Source organism: Eutrema salsugineum, unplaced genomic scaffold (assembly GCF_000478725.1).
Source record: "Eutrema salsugineum unplaced genomic scaffold, Eutsalg1_0 scaffold_7, whole genome shotgun sequence".
Classification (NCBI taxonomy): domain Eukaryota; kingdom Viridiplantae; phylum Streptophyta; class Magnoliopsida; order Brassicales; family Brassicaceae; genus Eutrema; species Eutrema salsugineum.
Genome location: NW_006256486.1, coordinates 9,915,401 through 9,936,606, shown reverse-complemented (window position 1 = coordinate 9,936,606; position 21,206 = coordinate 9,915,401). Strand labels below are relative to the sequence as shown.

General features: G+C 41.6%; 1 protein-coding gene across 1 annotated transcript in view; it reads right to left on the bottom strand.

The window, feature by feature from the left end:
• The window catches only part of LOC112083077 (glycine-rich cell wall structural protein 1-like), a 770-nt gene extending 408 nt beyond the window's left edge, over positions 1–362 (bottom strand). Inside the window, exon 1 of the mRNA XM_024150802.1 lies at positions 5–362. Coding sequence (XP_024006570.1) covers positions 5–362 — 358 coding nt within the window. The remainder of the gene's footprint in view (positions 1–4) is intronic.
• Positions 363–21,206: the final 20,844 nt, after the last annotated feature.

Genomic DNA, 21,206 nt, shown 5'->3' with positions numbered 1-21,206 from the left:
CTACCACCAGCACTGCCACTTCCACCTCCACCACCACCACCACCAGCTCCACCTCCGGCTCCAATACCACCACCTGCACCTCCGCCGGCACTACCACCACCGCCTATACCTCCTCCTCCGCCAATACCACCTCCGACTCCAATGCCACCGCTAGCACCACCCCCTGCTCCAATACTGCTTCTAACACATCCACCTCCACCCCCACCAGCACCAGCACCAGCATCGCCTCTTTTACTTTTGTGATGTCGGCTTTTGGCATTGACATGATCACCTGTATCAGATAATTGTCCCAACACTTGAGTCGAGATCAAGAACACCATCACACAAGCAACTACCCAGCCCCTTCTCACAAACTTCCCCATACTCTTACTCTTTTTTTGTCTCTCTCTCTCTCTTAATATACACACACGGAAACTCACTCAATCAAGATAGATTCCCAGTATAAGCTCGATCAGTACTAGCTATCTGATTATACGTTGGCGAGAAACCCTATTTATAGCCAAAACCCCATCAACATACACACATACACGCGTCCTTTGATCACAGGTTCACGATAAAGATGAAAACCCACTCAATACTCTTAAATATCGAAAACGCGTCTAGGCTCCTTGGTCGACAAGAATACCCAATATAGTCTTCTATAAGCACTAACATATTCATTAAAGCTGATAATGATGATTACTTATTAGAAAACTCATGCAATCTTTTGCTTGCTCTATTCATGTAACAGATGTTTTTACTTAGTGGAATATTATACGTGCCTCTTTTCAGCTCTTGCCAATACGCACTTCCATAAACCATCATGCTATTTTGAGTGCCGTTTTCTTTTTTTGGATTTTTATCTCTTAGCTACAAGGTCAAAAGGATTGCTATTAATTATCTACCATGCGTGGCACACAAGGTTTCACATTACAAAAAACTACGTTCTTTGAGTGGAAATATTTAAAATGAATATTTTAGTCGAAATATACTGTAAAATGGATTCGATGGAATTGATTGATTTTCGTAACAAATTTTCTTATAATTATTTCTGTTATATTATTTTTGATATTTTTTTAGCAGAAATTTGCCATAAATCTTTTTTTTGAACACCTGAATTGAATTAATGAAAAAGGCCATAAGGGTTTGGATACGATACGAAACACCAGTAGGCATCATAAACAAGAAATCAACGAGAAAGACCCCCTATCAACAACGAAAAGAAGAGGGACAAAACCAGGGAGGAAACACATGGCTTATTTGCGATATAAATCTTATAAAACAGATTATCAATACATTTGAGAGAGAAAACAGTTATCTTGTAGTTTCTTATTACAATTATGACAGAATTCGATCGGGGTCAATTTGTTACAAAATTGTAGCAAATTAAATTAAATTGCTGTACTAATATTAATTAATAAATATCAAATGGGTGCATCTAAAAATACATTAAGAAATTAGCTAAAAAAAATACATTAATTTTAAATATATTATGGATGCATAGCCACATAGACACCCCTCTTTGTTAGTTTGTACACTACCTTCGTCCATGCCATGGATTTCAAAAATACTCCCTAAAACAAGAATTTCTGGTACCAACGATTTGAATACCTATTGTGTGTACTATAGTCATGTGGTTAGATTTTGAGGGCCACGCTCTTCACCGCCAAACTTGTGGTGGTGCCGTGGTGGTATGGGATTGTTGAGGGCCCGAGCTCCCCGCCCCATCCATCAAGAATCACGAACCAAAGAAAAAATATAGCGAACGTGTAAATATTTGTTCTCTCTATATATCTTCAATTAAAGCTCTTCGCATCACAATGCCTACTGTGTGGCTTCAACACTTTTGAAATTATTCTAATACTTTAAAAAAAATCGATTATGTTAACCAATTACATAGTTAACTGCCATTGTATAAATTTGTCCACAAAAGATGGAGTTAATGAGCCTTAATCTTTGTAGCAGAGTACTACAATAAGACATTTCAGTCGTGAAATGTGCAGCTTAGAGATTGCTAAGAGCAGTTTTGGTGTCACGAAAAGTGCGTAAGAAAGGTTTTGATGTCAAGCAAAGCTTCATTCTTGGCTCTATGAAATCATTATTTATCCACTAAACGAGATCTTTAGCTCAAGACATTCTGAATAGGGAGGATTCATTTCTCTGGTTGCAGATAAGTTAGTTAGTCGGAACTAAGACTGGTTTAAGTTGCATAAACCGAATCAACAAGTCTCATATGGACCCGTAGCAACTAGCAAGATAGTATAAAATGGAATAATAGTTTCTTTGTACTTCTTTTATCTCTACCTGTAATATCCTAATCTTATGAACTCTAGTCAATGAAGTGGATCAAATACTTTTCACCTCTCTAATCTCCCTGAGATATCTAGACTTTCAAGAACTGATGCGTGCTCAGAATAAATAAAAATCACAACTGCAACAGAAGTAAGTTTGACAACAAAATGAGAGAAACATTACAGAAAATGTCCAAGGGTGCATCAAACGCATTATCACTTCTGCAGGATTTAGTGTTATATTGAACCCTTTTTTGTCCCATAAAATTCCTATCACACTTCTGCACGATCCCGATTCCGGAGAAAATGATTGTGGAGATGCAGGTGTGTGAGAAACACAATGTTTTTCTCTTGGTACGGTGTTCCAAAGACAAGAATATATCGCCAACGAGACTAGGCTCCATATAAGTGTGACATGAAGATGAGCTTGTTGAACGCATGTGTCTCCTTTTTCTTTTGGTACTGTGTACTTTTGCCTTTACATTTTGTGTCCAAACATGTATTAGTATAAATATCTCTATGATTTATCTGGATTAGTTGTGTGGAGCACTAAGGCCTGAAATAACAAACCAGAAGCACTATGGCTTGAAAATTTTAAGGAAACTTGAAGTTACAGATTCAGAGGTCTGTGAGACTTGAATTATTAGAAGCTCAATGGCTTAAGATTCAGAGGCTGGTGATTATCTTGAATGGGGAAGATCTTGTCTTAAAAAAAAAATTAAACCGATCGTTAGATCATTGTAGCTCTGAATAATATAAGCACTTTTGGCTTAAAAGACAATAGAAACAAAAACAAAAAAAATGGAATGATCTAACGATGGCTCTGCTACCATGATAATCTAATGAAAGTTTATGAATGGGAAGAAGTTATATTCACTCTCATAATAATAAAGGTTGGGATACATCCATTTATATAGAACTATTTTTTAACCTAATACAATCATATAATGTTATATACAAATCTCTAGAATCTCTTTCATAATATCTAGTATCTACAATATCTTTGGATCTTTTTGGATCTTTCTATACCAAACCCTTATATTAAACAGCGTAAAACCACACAAAAAAATATTAGAAAAAGTGTATTTTCAATCACCTTGGTGCGAACTGAATAGCGTTCACACCAACTCGTGTAAAACAGTCATTACTACACCTCCGTACTACTGTACTAGCATTTCGCTTAGCTGTAGGTTCAAGAGTGACAGAAAACCATCCTTCCTCATCCGTTTTGATGCCTTCATCGAATCTGGAGAAGAGGAAATATCCTTGACACCAATTCTTGCCTAGGATATGGAAAGTTCTTCAAGAACACCTTATGTTCGAGTCCCTGCTCACACAAGAATCTAAAATTTTTAACAACCGACCAGATGCAGCTATGAAAAGTCAGACCCATATGTATGTTGCAACTCATTTTTGGACAAATAGTTGAAAACCATATTCCAGTGGCGTTTCCGAGCTACTAAATTGTCGGAATGACCGGAATCGTTGGATTCTTTGTTATGAACACTATGAGATAGTGTATTCATATGTCAAAAACAGGGTTGATTAAAATAAAAAATAGAGTTCCAAATTGGATAACTTGATAAGCTTTAAAGCTTTAAAATTCATTGGATATTTCGATTTGACTTAGGGTCTGAAATTATTAAGGGCAATTCTCAAAATAACCCTAAGAAACTAAATTTTCTCATAAAAAGCTTCTATTCTTCAATTTGACAAATCTAGCATTCCTTTTATTAAAGCGTGAATAATTAAAAAAAAAAAAAAACAATCGTCCTCTACAATCTGATTGACGACAACACTTCTTCATCGGTGACACCACCATCGCCGATCAATCACCACCACAATCTCGCCGTTAAGTAATCAAATCAGGTACGATCATTTCTTTCGTCTTCTTCGTCATTTATATTAAGGGAAAGTTATCTTTCTCATTAATGAAACAGAATGTACAAAATGTTTATATACATACATTGATCAAGCCAAAGGAAACTTAACCAATTCTCCAGAATATATTAAACCAGCTTAACCAACATCAAACCAACTACTCTAATAGACCCCCTCAAGCCTCTGAAACTAAAGGCGGATTATCTGGTGAAGCTGGATCAGGAGCTGGAAGGAAGAAGCTTGATATAGACATCCTCTGAAGAATGGAATGAAATGGAATGTAAAGCCTTTGTAAGAATATCTGCATGTTGGTTAGAAGAAGAAACATGGAACAACTTCAAGTAGCCATTCTTGATCTGATCACGTACAGTGTGGCAATCTATTTCCACATGTTTCATTCTTTCGTGGAAAACCGGATTCGTCGCTATACTCATCGCCGATTTGTTATCACAAAAGAGTTTAGCAGATGTAGTGACAGTGACCTTCAAGTCACGAAGAAGCTGTGCCAACCACAATAACTCGCATATAGCAAGAGCCATGCTTCGGTACTCTGCCTCAGTACTACTTCTACTTACTGTCTGTTGTTTCTTTGATTTCTAGGTGATAAGAGACTTCCCCAAATAGACACAAAAGCTACTAATAGAGCGTCTAGATTCAGGGCATGTAGCCCAATCTGCATCAGCAAAAGCGTTAAGGCAGAGTTCCGTATCAGAAGCATAGAAAAGACCCTGACCTGGAAGTTTTTCAAATAGCGCAGGATCAGATGAGAAGCTTGCATATGAGCATCAGTCGGAGCAGATAAGAACTGGCTCAAATAGTTGACCGCGAAGGTGATGTCAGGCCTTGTAATGGTGAGGTAGAGAAGACTGCCAATGAGCTCTCGAAATGGAGTAGGATTGTCCAGCTTTGTACCCGAATCTCGAGTCAGATGAGTTGTAGGATCCATTGGCACAGAAACTGGTTTACACGCCAACATACCAATGGAGGCAAGGATGTCGAGGGCGTATTTGCGTTGGCAAACAGAGGTACCAGTCGGATTCCGAGCAATCTCCAGGCCTAAAAAGAAGTTTGGAGTCCCCATGTCTTTGATCTGGAAAGCTCCATGTAAATCATCTTTAAGAAGCTGCAACTCAGACGCATCATTAGACGCAATCATTATCTCATCAACATAGACGAGTAGAGCTGTAAAAACTGAACCAATCTGCTTGACAAACAAAGTGTTGTCACTCGGGGATTGTATGAAACCTGCTTTCATAAAAACTGCAGAAAAACAGTGATACCATTGGCGGGAGGCCTGCTTCAATCCATATAAGGATTTGTGAAATCGATAAACAGGATTAGGAGGAAGAGAATCAGCTACAGCCGAAGTATATCCCTGAGGAAGGCTCATGAAGATTTCTTCATCCAAGTCCATCTGCGTAAGACTCCAACCATCTGTGTCCATCTGCGTAAGACTCCAACCAAACCGTGAAGCCAAACCAAGAATAAGTTTGAAACTGTCGAGTTTAGCAACAGGTGAGAACGTATCAATATAGTCAATACCCTCCATTTGGGTATAACCTTTAGCAACTAGGCGTGCTTTATACCGGTCTATAGATCCATCCGGGTTGCATTTTATAGTGTAAACCCATTTGCAGCCTATAACATGCTTACCAGGTAGCAAAAATTCAATGCTCCATGTACCCTTAGACTCGAGAGCATTCAGTTCCTCATCTATTGCCTTCAAAAAATGAGGATGAGCCATGGCCTGCTTAAAGGTCTTAGGTTCGGTCTCAATGGTGCATGAAAGGATGAAAGATTAGTAATGTGGAGCAATGTTCGAGTAATCAATAACAGAAGAAAGGGGATATAATGGAGTTTCAGTAGTAATGGAAGATTGAGTGAAGTTACAATGGTAGTTAGAGAGATAACCTGGAGCCTTGACTTGTCTCTTAGGCCTGGCATTGGTTAGTATCGAGGTTCCTGGTGCAGGAGTGACAATCTCTGGTGCGGAAGAGGCACTAGCTTGTATAGTCACATGGTTATCATGAGATGCAACAGGAGTTACATGAGATGCAGCAGGAACAGGAATATCTATATCCAGAGAAACAGGAATAGGCATTGGCAGTATAGATTTACAAAACAGATCAGGTGTATCAGGGGATGCAACATTGGTAAAAGGAAACACATGTTCATGAAAAATGACATTGCGAGTTATCGAAATCTCATTAGTATCAAGGTCCATGACTTTATAACCTTCGTAACCTGGAGGATATCCAAGAAAAACACATGGTTTAGCCCTAGGAGTGAACTTGTTTCTATCTTTGAGTAAAGTGGAAACATAACATAAACATCCAAATGACTTCAGAAAATGATAATCAGGTTGTTTACGAAAGAGTTTCTCAAATGGTGACAGCTTATCAAGGACTAAAGAAGGAGTACGGTTAATCAAAAAAGCAGCTGTAACAACACAATCAGACCAGTAAACCAAAGGAACCTTGGACTGAAATAGCAAAGCTCTGGCAACGTTAAGGCGTAGTTTACGCTCAACCACATAGTTTTGTTGAGGCGTATAAGCACAAGAAAAATGATGTATAAATGCCATGTTCCTTTACCAATTGACTAAATGCTAATTCCGGTGCATTGTCACTGCGAATGGTTTTAACAGAAGATTGAAATTGGGTCTGAACATACTTAATGAAAGAAGGAAAAATAGATGTAACATCACTTTTATTCCTCATCATATAAATCCAGGTGACTCTAGTATAATCATCGACCACTGAAAAGAAAATATCTATAACCTTCTATAGACTCAACAGAAAATGGTCCCCAAATATCCAAATGTACAAGATCAAATGGGGCCAAAGACAAACTAGAATGTGATACAAAAGGTAATCGATTTTGCTTAGCTAATGGACAAATACTACAATCAGTAACACTAGACTTAGACATAGGCAAGGAATTTGATATATGTTGTAACTTGAGAGTTGATGGATGTCCAAGGCGTTGGTGCCAAAGATGTCCATCCTCTAACAAGGATCCACAGAAATGCGAGGAAAGTGTAACAAAATTCTCCAAAATGTATATACTGTGAACAAATTTTCCTTTACCAGTCGTCCAGCCCTGAGAATTGTCCTGAAGATAACAAGCAGTCGGATAAAAGTGAGCAGAACAGTTATTATGTTTCAACAATGTGCTAACACTGAGGTTAAACTTGAATGTCGAGACATAAAGAACATCATGCAACACTAAATGAGATGCGAGATGCACAGTTCCTATATATGTGATAGGTAGACTAGTGCCATCCGGAAGAGAGACCATAACTCCTGCAATGGGAAAAACAGCACTAAACAATGACAAGTCAGAGCAGACATGACTAGTGGCTCCACTGTCAACTATCCAAGCACCATTGGGTAATATGGAGTATAAGGATGATAAACAATGATGTTGGAATGTGAATGAGTGATTTTGATAGCGTAGGCTAGTAGAGGGGAATACCCAAGAGACATTACCAGCTGTAAATGTGGCAGCCATGACCCCATTTTCACTGATGGAAGCAGTAGGATGTGCAACAGACGGCTCTTGAACCCGGACATGTGCACTGAGTTGATGGATTAGAGATTTGACCTGATCATTTGTGAACTGATGAAGATCGAGGCCTGGTGTTGATGAACCAGTGACAGCATTAGCCATAGCTCCAGCTTTGGGAGCAGGCGCTTGTTGAAAGTGAGATTGTAGGGAAATGGTGGTCGAGGAGCATATTGATATTGACCAGGAAGTGGATAAGGGTTTTGTCCTTGAGTCTGATTCTTCTGAAGCATTTTATGATCCGGAGGATACCCGTTGAGTTTGTAGCATTTCTGAATAGTATGGCCACTTTCATTGCAATGAGTGCAGTAAGGACGTTGCTGTGGGGCTTTGTAAGCAGCTGCATAGGCAGCATTGTCAGTAGGACCATTGTAGGCACTCATAGGAGTTTCAACAGAAGCCTGAAATGCTACGTTGTCTAACTTCGTGGACGGTTTGATGCATTTTTGCCTTTCATCCTGTGTCACAATGTTGAAAACATTTTCAATGGACAGAATAGGCTTGAGCATCAATATGTGTCGCCTTGTTGGTTCAAAGACTTCGTTGAGCCCCATCAGAAACTTGGTATCCCGACTTCGTTGTTGGAGTTTTTCCCAAAGATTAGCAGCACTGCGTTCACATCGGCCATAACTACAAACAGGAAGCTCCACATAGTTTTTATATTCTTCCCAACGAGTCACAAGTTCCGTATAGTAGGTACTAACATCCATTGAACCTTATAAGATCAAATTCAATCTTCTATCTCGTAAAACCTAGGTGCATCATCTTGCTTATAACGAGCTAGAATATTCTTCCATATTGCTTCAGCAGTAGGCATGAAGAGTAAACTCTGTCCTATTTTCTTGGAAACAGAATTCATCAACCATGTCGCTACCATATCATTGCACCTAGACCAAGAACCAGCATTGCGATGATCAGAGGAAGGTTTTGGAATCGTACTGTCGATGAAGTCAAGTTTGTTACGGACGTTGAGAGCCATCCGAACAGAGCGGCGCCATGAGTGAAATTCAGAACCAGAAGAAATACGATCGGAGACTAGAATCAATCCAGCATGATCTGACGCATGAAGGAAATAAAGATTCTCGTATTGATCGATTGGTTGCGTTGGATTCGCAGAATTAGATTGTGCCATTTTTCAGTCAAGAAAACAAACACCAGAAAGGAATCAAGCTGGGATAAATAGTAGAATCGAGAAACAGCTTTGATTCAAGGTCAAAAACAAGAAGAAATCGAAGACAAGAAGGTAAAAAAGAGAAAAGAGATGAGCTCAATCACTGCGAAAATCAACCGAAAAATGAAATCGGAAACCAGATGTGTACGCGAAACACTCATATCTGAAGAATCGATGGTGATTTCAAAGAGAATCGGTGAAGAATCATGAGCATCATCAATGGTGGAAGCAAGAACTCTCTACTTGGTTGTTAGAGCTCTCTGATACCATATTAAGGGAAAGTTATCTTTCTCATTAATGAAACAGAATGTACAAAATGTTTATATACATACATTGATCAAGCGAAAGGAAACTTAACCAGTTCCGTAATATATTAAACCAGCCTAACCAACTACTCTAATAATTTAATTGATGTGATTCTGGTAGCTGGTTTTTGAATCGTTACATCTTCTCGTGCCGGAGATTTGTTGTTTCCATCAAAACCTAATAGCAATGGCTTCAATCTCGCAAAATCTCTTGTTTTGGTTGGGATTTGGTGATTATTCAGTGTGGCTGATCACAAATTTTATCGATGAAATTGTGACATTTCGTTGTGGGTATCTTCTTCGGCTGCTCGGGTCATTGATCTCAGCTTGTTTGCATCTCTACTTTTAGGTGTTGACTTGGATACTCTATGTGCTGGTGAATTATCTGAAGAATCTCAGGCTTAGACCATGTTCAACTCTGAACCTTCTAAAAGAGTTTTAATCTAATTTTTACTAATATTTTTTTTAAGCTTAGAAGTTAAGAACTTCTCTATTTTATATGGTTCCAACCCTGAATCTGTTATTCTTCTTCTCCCTCCTCCCAATCTCTTCTCTTGTCTGTTTCTCCTCCGTCTCAGAGCTATGGCGATCAATCATGAATCATCACCCCTCTTCCTCCTTCCCCTTCTTCCTCCTCTTCGCCATGGCTTTTCCTCTTATGTATCCACAACACCTCCACACCCAATCCTTCGCCTTCGAGTCTCTCTCCCACTCTTGGCTCCGTCTTCCCTCCGCTTCTTTCCCTTCCGTCCACCTTGCTCCGATCGATTCCTCTTCACCACCGCTCCTCGATTCTCCTCCAAGCTAATCTTCGTCGGCGGATTTGGATCCATCGGCGGATTAGTCGACATCGATGATCGATTCAGCTCTCGATTTTTTTTCATGGTTCGTTCAACCAATTAGGTCATGCCACGTCATCTTGAACCTCTCCAAAAACAGGTTCTATAAACTCTTATATTAGAACCGGTTCAACAATAAAGTGGGCCTCTATGATTAAATAAAATCCAAAAAATGTTATAAAACCCATGTTTGAACCTCATAAAACCTTGCGTTGGACATGCTCTTACGAATCCTGGACACAGTGTGGCAATTTGTTATCTGGAGTTTGTGGTAATGTAGATAAATGTATAAAAAATAAAGATTCTGATAGACGATTAGATTCCTTCCAGCTTGATGAATAGCTTAAGAAGAAAAGGCTCTCTATACAAAAGCTATGAAATGTATATAAATCTTCAAGTGTTCCAGACAAAGTCTTTGTTTGAGAAAGTCAATATCTTTCCTTTTGTTCAAGAGATAATGAGTGGTGAAAACAAATTTGTTTTGGAAACCAATATATGTACGCAGCTTAGACTGCTAGATGGTCAGTTCAATAATCCAGGAAGAACACGTTTATGAGTTTAAACCATAAGTTAGAATCTTTGACCTTTAAGAATCCATGTCCAGTTCATGTGTTTGTAATGACGGACCTTCCTAAAAGCAACTAGACCGGAACTTACATATCCTAAGGGAACAATATGAATCAGTTCTGTGAACTCAATGGGAGCTTGCATTCACAACCAGAAATTTGTTTAGACTATCAAAATGACGTCCGTAGAAAGTCTTCATAAATCATTTTAGTAGGAATTTTGTATCATTTAGGAAAGCATTCCTAAGAGTTTTAAAACACTTCCTAAACGTTTAAAAAGCTTCCTAAAACATTAGAAATACTCTTTAAACATGTTAAAGTTACTAGAAATTTTGAAACATTTAGGAGTCATTTATTCAGTGTTATATAACATGTATTGAGATTACATTCTTTTTCCATGATTTTCTTTCGTGGTTGTGATGGTTTCTGTGTTGTCTTTGTCTTCTTCTTTTATTGGAAGCTGCTTGGTGTTCTCAGTATATCTATATTTTGCTAGGTTAGAACATAGATCCAGAGACTATATTGTTTTGACCAACTGAAACTTTGGTTGCTGCAAAAAAGTTCATAGAGATGACTTTGCTATGTATATTAAACTTACATACATTTCAAACTCTGCAATATTAAACTTGCAAATTTTTCTAAGGTCTTCCAAAAGTTTAGAAGGATTTCCTAAATGATTTTAAAGGATTTTTTCAAACATTAGAAAAACTTTTTACATTTTTAGGAAAACCTTTCTAACATGTTAGAATTACTTCCTAACTTTTTATTTGATAAATATATGATTTAGTAAAAATTCAGACATACACTGTTTACATATGATTTAGGAGGCCTTTCCCAAATTTGTAAGAAGCTTTCCTAAAAATTCAAAACTGCTTCCTAAATTCCAAAATTTAGGAAACACATCAAGATATTTATGAAAGATTCATACAAATTTTAGCAAGGTCTTCCTAATATTTGTATTCAATAAATTCATCTGTTCGTGTTTTCACAAATGGTTCGAGTTTGTTTTTCAACATAGCATTGAGCTTGTCTTTCTTCTCCTTTGGCTATTTTCCACTCTATACATATAGAAAAACAAACTTTGAAGCATAAGCATTAAATAAAAAATATAATCAGACAAAGAACCTCTTAAATATTTAACAGAATTTCCTAATTTTATTAGTAAAACTTACCAAACATTTAGGAAGATATTTCTAAATTTTCTAATTTTATTAGTAAAAATTACCAAACATTTAGGAAGACATTTCTAAATTTTCTAATTTTATTAGTAAAACTTACCAAACATTTAGGAAGACATTTCTAAATTTTGTAAAAAGCCTCTTAAAAATGTTCAAAAGCTTCATAAAATTTATAAATGCTTTTACGAATTCTTTTTAGTAAGACATCAGTAATATTAAGGAAAACATTCCTAAATGTTTTTAAAAGCTTCCTAAAACGTTTGAAAAGCTTCCTAAAACACTAGTAAGGGTTTGTAAAACTCTCAAAGTTTCCAATGGTTATAAAAATCTTAGAAATGATTCATAATTTTTTCAAAAACCTTTAAACTTATAAGAATACTTTCTAAATCTTTATTTGACCAAGCGGTAGTGAACATATGATTTAGGAGGATTTTTCTAAACTTATAAAAATACATCCTAAAAAATTTAAGAAGGTTATCCTAAATTTGTAAGAATACTTCATAAAAAAATGAAATCAATAAAGCTTCCTAAATAAGAAACAATGAACTGCAATAAGAATGAAAAGCATGAATTAATTTAGTCAAATTCACAACATTAATAGCACAACTCTTGTTCAGACACTAATCCATGAATGGCCTTGTATGTTCCTTTTCTCGACAAAAAACTCTGGAGCAAAAAGTTAATTTCAACTGGGTCTACGAAAAACTATTTTAGTATCATCTCTGACCAAATTGCTTCATAATCCAATGTCATAACTCATTTCTTCAATTGGAAACTTATAACCCAAAAAAAAAAAAACTTATAACCAGGTTTTGAGCTAACCGTCCAATGAATTAGAGATCAAGATAATCCAGCTTATGACTTCTGCAAAACATGATATGTCAAAGAGATGATTTTCATTAAATAAATTAGAGACAAATCTGAAAAACTCTGGCAAGGATTCATAAACTTTTCAAGAATCCTTGAAGAAAACATTCGTCAAATTTTGGTACAGTTTCTTATACATTTAGTAATGGCTTCCTAAGTATTGTAAAAATCATTCTCTAAGACTTAAAACTGTATCGACAAAGAGATACTTTAGCAGTGAAGGAAACACTTTTGGAGATCTGTCTCCAACACAAAGCTATGTTCCTAATGTCAGTTTAACCAGCGCCTTGCTTGTGAAGACAATGGAAGGAAGAGAACGTGGTGGCTCACAGATTCAAGACGCCTCGTTCTAATACAGTGGATACCCATCAGTTAGTCCGAGCCATGTCGTTAAGATCGTGTCGTCAGTTTAGTGAGAATTTCTTGATGATGCTTTGTAGTGAGATGGTTTTATCAACAAAGGCCTTAAAGCTTTCCAGAAACTTGTCTCTCCTTTTTCGTCTTTGTCTTTTACCTTAACTAGGGTTGGCTCCGGGCTACGTGTAGCACCCTAACCCGGATTTCCGTTTTAACTTATACTTAGTCAAAATTTTCATCCGAATTTTTACTTAACATTTTTCGCATTAGGTTCGTTTAGACAACTTTACCCGTGTATAAGTAGATTAAAAACAAAATACTTGAATAATTCGAGGATCTTAGTACAATGATCGTTCGCATATAAGCTATTACATCGACTAAGACCTTAACTACCCGATCCTACCATCCATCCCGATCCAGCCAGTCCGCGCGCTGATCAGACCTCTTTACCTACATCCACAAAGGAGGCATAAGCAAACAGAACTGCTTAGTGAGAGCGGTAATCCCGTCTCACCGAGCCAGAGTAAAATCGTATCAAACAAAGATCGCGCCCAATGCTCATCAGAAACAGAAAACTACCCGCAATGAACATATGTGCTTACCCGGCCGATCATCCAGCGACCAGACAAGCCTCGGCGGGCATCACAGCCGCGAGCGCCTTGCCTGATCTAGATCGCCGGTAAGGCGGATCGATCACATGGCATAGCCAGCAGAAATGTCATAACAAGCACAGAATAATACGCAACCGACCAGAATCTAAGCAAGAATACGACCAACAGGCCACGGTCACGCACTCACCTTAGCTTTTATCGGACAGAATTCGATAGGGACAGAAATCGCGATTGATCAGACTCTTTCCCACAATCGCTCGGCAGAATCCGGACCACGCTTGACAGAAATGCACTCGCTCTCGGCCAGAATCCGATCGCTCTCGGCCAAACAGACTTTCTCTCCGCTAACTTCTCTTAAGAATATTTCTCTCAATCTTTCTGAGCTCTTTTGGGTCGCGCGAAGGGAAGAAATGATTCGGAAGCCTTTATTATATAGGCGTTCCCACGATTTTCCTTAGAAAACTGTTCAGAAACCATTCCCGCGTCATTCCGCACGTTCCCACGATCCGCATGATCCGCTAAGATTCCGCGTGCTTTCGCACGACTGATAACCGTTCCCGCGCAACGCCAGCTCGGCTAAAATCCATAACCGTTCCCGCGCTCACACCTTAGCGCGTCTTTACCCGATAACCGCTCCCGCGCACCCGATCTCGACAAAGGTTGTCTGTTCCGGACCAACCTTGTCCGAATTCCGACCAAGTCCCGAAAAACTCGGCTTGTCGAAAATTCCCAGCTAAATTTCCCGAAATCCGCGGCGAGCTGATTTCAGCTCGGCAACACTTGACTCAGCTCGGCCAAACTTGATTCAGCCCGGCAAAAGCTGGACTTAGCTCGGAATCACCCGACTGAATCCAGTTTCACCCGACTAAACCCATTTTTCTGACTTTTCTCAGTTTTTCCCGAACTCGGGTGTTACAAGTCTCCCCGACTTATGGTGAGACTCGTCCTCGATTCTCTAGTTGCTTCTCAAACCACTTGGAAAACTTTTCTTTCATACTTGATTCCGACTCCCAAGTAGTTTCCTCTTCTCCATCGTAATCCTAAACAACCTGAACCATCTTAACTTGCTTTCGGCCCACAACCTTTACCCGATGGCCTACAATCCAAACTGGCCTTCCCACTATGGACAAGTTTTCCTGCAAGTCCGGTGGAGGTTCGGATGTAACGGAATCCTCATTCCTTACGCATTTCCTTAACTGAGATACATGGAACACATTGTGGAATGCGATCAAGGCTGGTGGCAATTCCAGCTTGTAAGCAACCGGTCCGATCCGTTCCAGGATCCTGTACGGTCCCATGTACCTCGGCTGAAGCTTACCCATCGCAGCAGCCCGGTCCTTACTCTTGTAAGTGATCAGCTTGACAAAGAGTTGATCACCGACCTGAAACTCCAACTCTTTTCTCCGCTTATCCGCATAACTTTTCTGCCTGTTCTGAGCCTCTTTCATCTTGAGTTTCAACACTCTGATCCGTTCGGTCGTCTCTTCCACAAAGTCTCGACCAAAAATGCTGCGCTCCCCCACTTGGGTCCAGCATAGCGGTGTACGACAAGGCCGTCCGTACAACGCTTCATAAGGCGACATCCCAATACTCGTCTGGTAACTGTTGTTGTAGGAAAACTCTGCCAAAGGCAAGTAATCCTTCCATTTACCGCCCCAATCCAACACACAAGCCCGCAACAGATCCTCCAACGTCCTTATGGTTCGTTCTGACTGACCATCGGTCTGAGGATGGTAAGCCGTACTCATGTGGACCTTAGTCCCGAACCGCTTCTGTAAAGCCCTCCAGAATGCCGATGTGAACCGCGAGTCCCGATCTGACACAATACTCGCCGGCACACCGTGCAGCTTGACGATCTCATCTACATACAACTTGGCTAAGGCATCCGCCTTATCGTGCTTGTTCACGGCCAAGAAGTGTGCAGACTTAGTCAACCGATCCACAATGACCCAGATAGAATCTATCTTCCCACACACTGGCAATCCTGTCACAAAATCCATCGTGATCATGTCCCACTTCCACTCGGGAATCGGTAAGCTTTGCAACAAGCCGCTTGGCACTTGATGCTCGGCCTTAACCAATTGACAGGTTTGATACCCGGCCACCCATCAGCCACATCCCGTTTTATTCCGACCCAGTGGTAATACCGCTTAAGGTCTGATACATCTTCGTCGATCCTGGGTGAACCGCGAACTTAGAATGGTGAGCTTCCCTCAAGATTTCTTTCCTTAACTCCTTATCGTTTGGTACACAGACCCGACCCTTAACCAAGATCGTTCCATTGTTCGAAGTCTGGTACTCGGTCTGATCCATCTTTGCCCACTTCATCAGATTTTCATCTTTTTCCTGGGCAATCCTTACTCGGCTTAGCAGATCTGCTTGATCAGCCGCGCCTAAACCCAACGGTTCTACCTCATCGGTCAAAGCCGCTAGCCGTAGCGTCCCAACCATCCGGACTAATCCCTCAACATCCTGCTCGGCCAGAGCCGCAACCCGCTTCTGACTTAGCGCATCCGCGACCAGATTTGCTTTACCGGGATGGTAAGCAATATCCAAGTCGTAGTCGGCTACAAACTCCATCCAACGCCTTTGTCTCATATTCAGCTCGGGCTGAGTGAACATGTACTTTAGGCTCTTGTGATCGGTAAAGACTTGAACTTTCCCACCGTAAAGGTAAGATCGCCAAATCTTTAGCGCGAACACTACCGCAACCATCTCCAGATCGTGAGTAGGATAATTCACCTCATGCTTCCTTAAATGCCTTGAAGCATAGGCAATTACCTTACCCTGTTGCATCAGCACACAACCCAATCCCATCCGCGACGCATCCGTGTAGACTACATACGGCTGATCCGGCTTGGGCAAAGCCAGAACAGGCGTACTAGTCAACATCTCCTTAAGCTTGGCAAAACACTTCTCACACTCGGCCGACCACACGAATGGTACGTCCTTCCCCGTTAACCGGGTCATTGGCTGGGCCATACTCGCAAAGCTCTTAACGAACCGACGATAATACCCAGATAAGCCCAGAAAACTTCTTATCTCCGAGGCATTCTCAGGGCTGGGCCAATCCGCGATTGCCTTTATCTTCTCCGGGTCAACAGACACTCCCTTGTCCGAGACCACATGACCCAAGAATCCGACTCCCTTTGCCAAAAGCTGCACTTACTGAGCTTGGCGAACAGCTTATGCTCCCTTAGCCGATTCATCACGGTCCTTACATGAACCGCGTGCTCTTCCCGACTCTTGGAGTAAACAAGTATATCATCAATAAAGATGATTACAAATTCATCTAGACAGTCTCGGAACACATTGTTCATCAGCTTCATAAAGGTCGCAGGAGCATTAGTCAGCCCGAAGGGCATGACTACGAACTCGAAGTGACCATACCTTGTCCGAAAGGCGGTCTTCCTTACATCCAACTCTTCTATGGGTATCTGATGATAACCCGGAGCCAAATCGATCTTGCTGAACCAAGTCGCCCCTCGAAGTTGGTCCAACAGCTCGTCTATCCGAGGTAAGGGATACTTGTTCTTCACAGTAACCCTGTTCAGCCCGCGATAGTCGATACAAAGCCTGAAACTCCCATCTTTCTTTTTAACGAATAGCACCGGTGCACCCCATGGTGAACTACTCGGTCGGACAATTCCTTTCTCCATCAGGTCGTTTAACTGCTTCTTCAGTTTGGCCATCTCGGCCGGAGCCATCCGATACGGTGCCTTGGATATCGGCGCCGTTCCGGGCTCGAGCTCGATGGTAAACGGATCTGACCGCGCAGGCGGAAAACCCGTTAACGCCCTGAACACATCCCCGAACTCGCTCACGACCGGAATACTGCCCAGCTCCGCATCCGGTCCCACCTCGGCGGTCGTGATCGTAGCCAGGTACGCCTCACACCCCTTTTCAATCATTCGGTCAGCTTGCATTGTTGAGACAATCAAGCTTCCCTTAGTCGGTCTGATCCCCTGATACTCCAAAATCCCTTCCGCGGTCTCGAACCGAATTCGGCCACGTCAACAGTCAAGATGTGCCTTGTACTTTCCGAGCCAATCCATGCCAAGGATCACGTCGTAAGACTTCACCTCGCAGTTTTCCAGATCAGCTGGCATGTTCCGGCTGCCAACCATTACCTACACATCCTTGACCTTACCGAGGGTATACATGACCTGTCCACCAGCCGCCTGGACCAAGCCATAGTTATCCCCCGGTTTCCTGCAAAATGCACCTTTTCCGACCATGTTCGGATTCACGAAGCAATGAGTTGCTCCGGAATCGAACAGAACATGGGTTGCCACACCACCCATGATCAAGGTCCCTACACAATCACCTAGATTGCTAAGCTACCCATGCAACACTTAGGATTTTCACACAGAAAATTTTCTAAGGTAAGTGATAAGACTTACCAGTGATCGGACGTGACGAACTCGGATCCTCCGCGGTCTCTTCAGCTACAGCATAGATCCGTGGCGTCACGGCCTGCCTCTTTGCTGGAGGCGCCTGTCCTTCACTCGGCCTTTTCCCAGTGTGCTGCGCGACTTGCATCAGTTCTGGGCACTTCGGCTTAATGTGCCCGGCCTCTCTGCAGTGGAAACAAACCCTCTCATCCGATCCGCTCCCTGGGTTCTTTCCGCACTTGTCCTCTTCTGGACAATCCTTCACCTTGTGCTCCATGCTTCCGCACCGGAGACACGCACCTGACGCGCACCAGCTCGCACATTTCTCCTTCCCAGCGGTCGAACCAGCATTACGACCCGCTGGTGATTTTCCCGACGAACCACCTTTCTTTGGTCCAGCCGCAGCATGAACAACCAACTTAGCTTCTTCCGCAGAAGTTTCTTCCAACTGCGCAGCCTTTTCCACTAACTCCGGAAAGGTGCGATAGTCTTGCATCTCACAATGCTTCTTCAGATCAATCCTTAGCCCACGAATGAATCGCTTGATCTGAGTATGCTCATCTGTCATACCCGCAGACTTCTTCAGCTTGTTGAACTCGGCTTCATACTCCCGAACTGACTTTGATCCTTGGCGCAGATCCAAGAAGACACTCTCCAAGCGATCGTGCGCCTCAGGCGAGAAGTACTTAGCCTTGAACAATCCACAAAAATCAGCCCACGTACCGACTCGCTTTCTTCCAACCGCACCACGCCACCACGTGTGCGCATCACCCTCAAGATAGTGCACGGCAATATCTTTTCTGTACTGTTTCGGGCAGCGAATCGACTCGAAGTTCCTCTCCAGACGGTCGATCCATTCATCGGCCTCAATCGGCTTTGTTCCTCCCTTGAAGAACTTCGTACCCAACTTTTGCATGTGGTCCATCACCTTCAGGTAAGATGGGACCCTTACACCAGCATTTCCTTCATCCGCTTCAGCAGGCGGATTCACTTGCACGACCGGCGGTGGTGCCACTGAGACAGCCGCAACAGCCGGCAATCGTGCCAACACCTGGGTTAACAGACCCAACACCGCTTCCAATCTAACCGGGGCAGCAGAAACGTTCGGAACAGCCCCAGCCGCAGCAGCCGCAGCCGCAGCCGCATTCTCGGCATTCCCAGCAATGCCCACATTCGGATCCACTTGATCCTGATTCCCACCCGCAGCATTTCTAGCCGCCGAGTTTTCACCAGCATGACGTCTACGATCACCTCTTGCCATCTGCAAAGGTTCGATACTCTATTAAGTTAGCCGGCAAACTAACTTAACACCACATACAAACATTATCAGTCTTACCGCGGAACTTTGGTTTTGGAAGGATGGTTTACCCACTAACCCACTTATGCTACGACTTTGTCCTAGAACCGACCGCGCTCTGATACCAACTTGTAGCACCCTAACCCGGATTTCCGTTTTAACTTATACTTAGTCAAAATTTTCATCCGGATTTTTACTTAACATTTTTCGCATTAGGTTCGTTTAGACAACTTTAGCCGTGCATAAGTAGATTAAAAACAGAATACTTGAATTAAATCGAGGTTCTTAGTACAATGATCGTTTGCGTATAAGCTATTACATCGACTAAGACCTTAACTACCCGATCCTACCATCCATCCCGATCTAGCCATAGTCCGCGCGCTGATCAGACCTCTTTACCTGCATCCACAAAGGAGGCATAAGCAAACAGAACTGCTTAGTGAGAGCGGTCAACCCGTCTCACCGAGCCAGAGTAAAATCGTATCAAACAAAGATCGAGTCCAATGCTCATCAGAAACAGTAAACTACCCGCAGTGAACATACGCGCTTACCCGGCCGATCATCCAGCGACCAGACAAGCCTCGGCGGGCATCACAGCCGTGAGCGCCTTGCCTGATCTAGATCGCCGGTAAGGCGGATCGATCACACGGCATAGCCAGCAGAAATGTCATGACAAGCACAGAATAACACGCAACCGACCAGAATCTAAGCAAGAATACGACCAACAGGCCACGGTCACGCACTCACCTTAGCTTTTATCGGACAGAATTCGATAGGGACAGAAATCGCGATTGATCAGACTCGTTCCCACAATCGCTCGGCAGAATCCGGACCACGCTCGACAGAAATGCACTTGCTCTCGGCCAGAATCCGATCGCTCTCGGCCAAACAGACTTTCTCTCGGCTAACTTCTCTTAAGAATATTTCTCTCAATCTTTCTGAGTTCTTTTGGGTTGCGCGAAGGGAAGAAATGATTCGGAAGCCTTTATTATATAGGCGTTCCCACGATTTTCCGCAGAAAACCGCCCAGAAACCGTTCCCGCGTTATTCCGCATGTTTCCACGATCCGCACGATCCGCTAAGATTCCGCGTGCTTTCGCACGACTGATAATCGTTCCTGCGCAACGCCAGCTCGGCTAAAATCCATAACCATTCCCGCGCTCACGCCTTAGCGCGTCTTTACCCGATAACCGCTCCCGCGCACCCGATCTCGACAAAGGTTGTCTGTTCCGGACCAACCTTGTCCGAATTCCGATCAAGTCCCGAAAAACTCGGCTTGTCGGAAATTCCCTGCTAAATTTCCCGAAATCCGCGGCGAGCTGATTTCAGCTCGGCAACACTTGACTCAGCTCGGCCAAACTTGATTCAGCCCGGCAAAAGCTGGACTTAGCTCGGAATCACCCGACTGAATTCAGTTTCACCCGACTAAACCCATTTTTCCGACTTTTCTCAGTTTTTCCCGAACTCGGGTGTTAAACTACGCCCTAGTTTTTTTATTGATTTTTTTTTTAATTTAGTTTTAAGTTATAATTTGTATTTTGAGTATATACAACACATATATGTATAGTGTGTTCATACTTGCGTATTATAGAAATGCATTAGATGAATGCAAAATTATTAGAAAGTATAACCAATTTTGTTTCCTTAAGGTTTTAAAATATTAATGTAGTTTTTAGATCTTCATTATATATATAAAATGTTGTAGTTATGGAAAATGTTTTGCGGAGTTAACAACTTCAGTAGTATATAAATATACCATTAGAAACTATAAAAATAATACTTTCCCTTATCATGACTTTTTGACAAATTACTAATCTGTAGATAATAGCTTGTAGCCTAAAAAATGATAGACTAATTAGGTAATTATAAGTAAAAATTATAAACCTAACACACAAAAATTGAT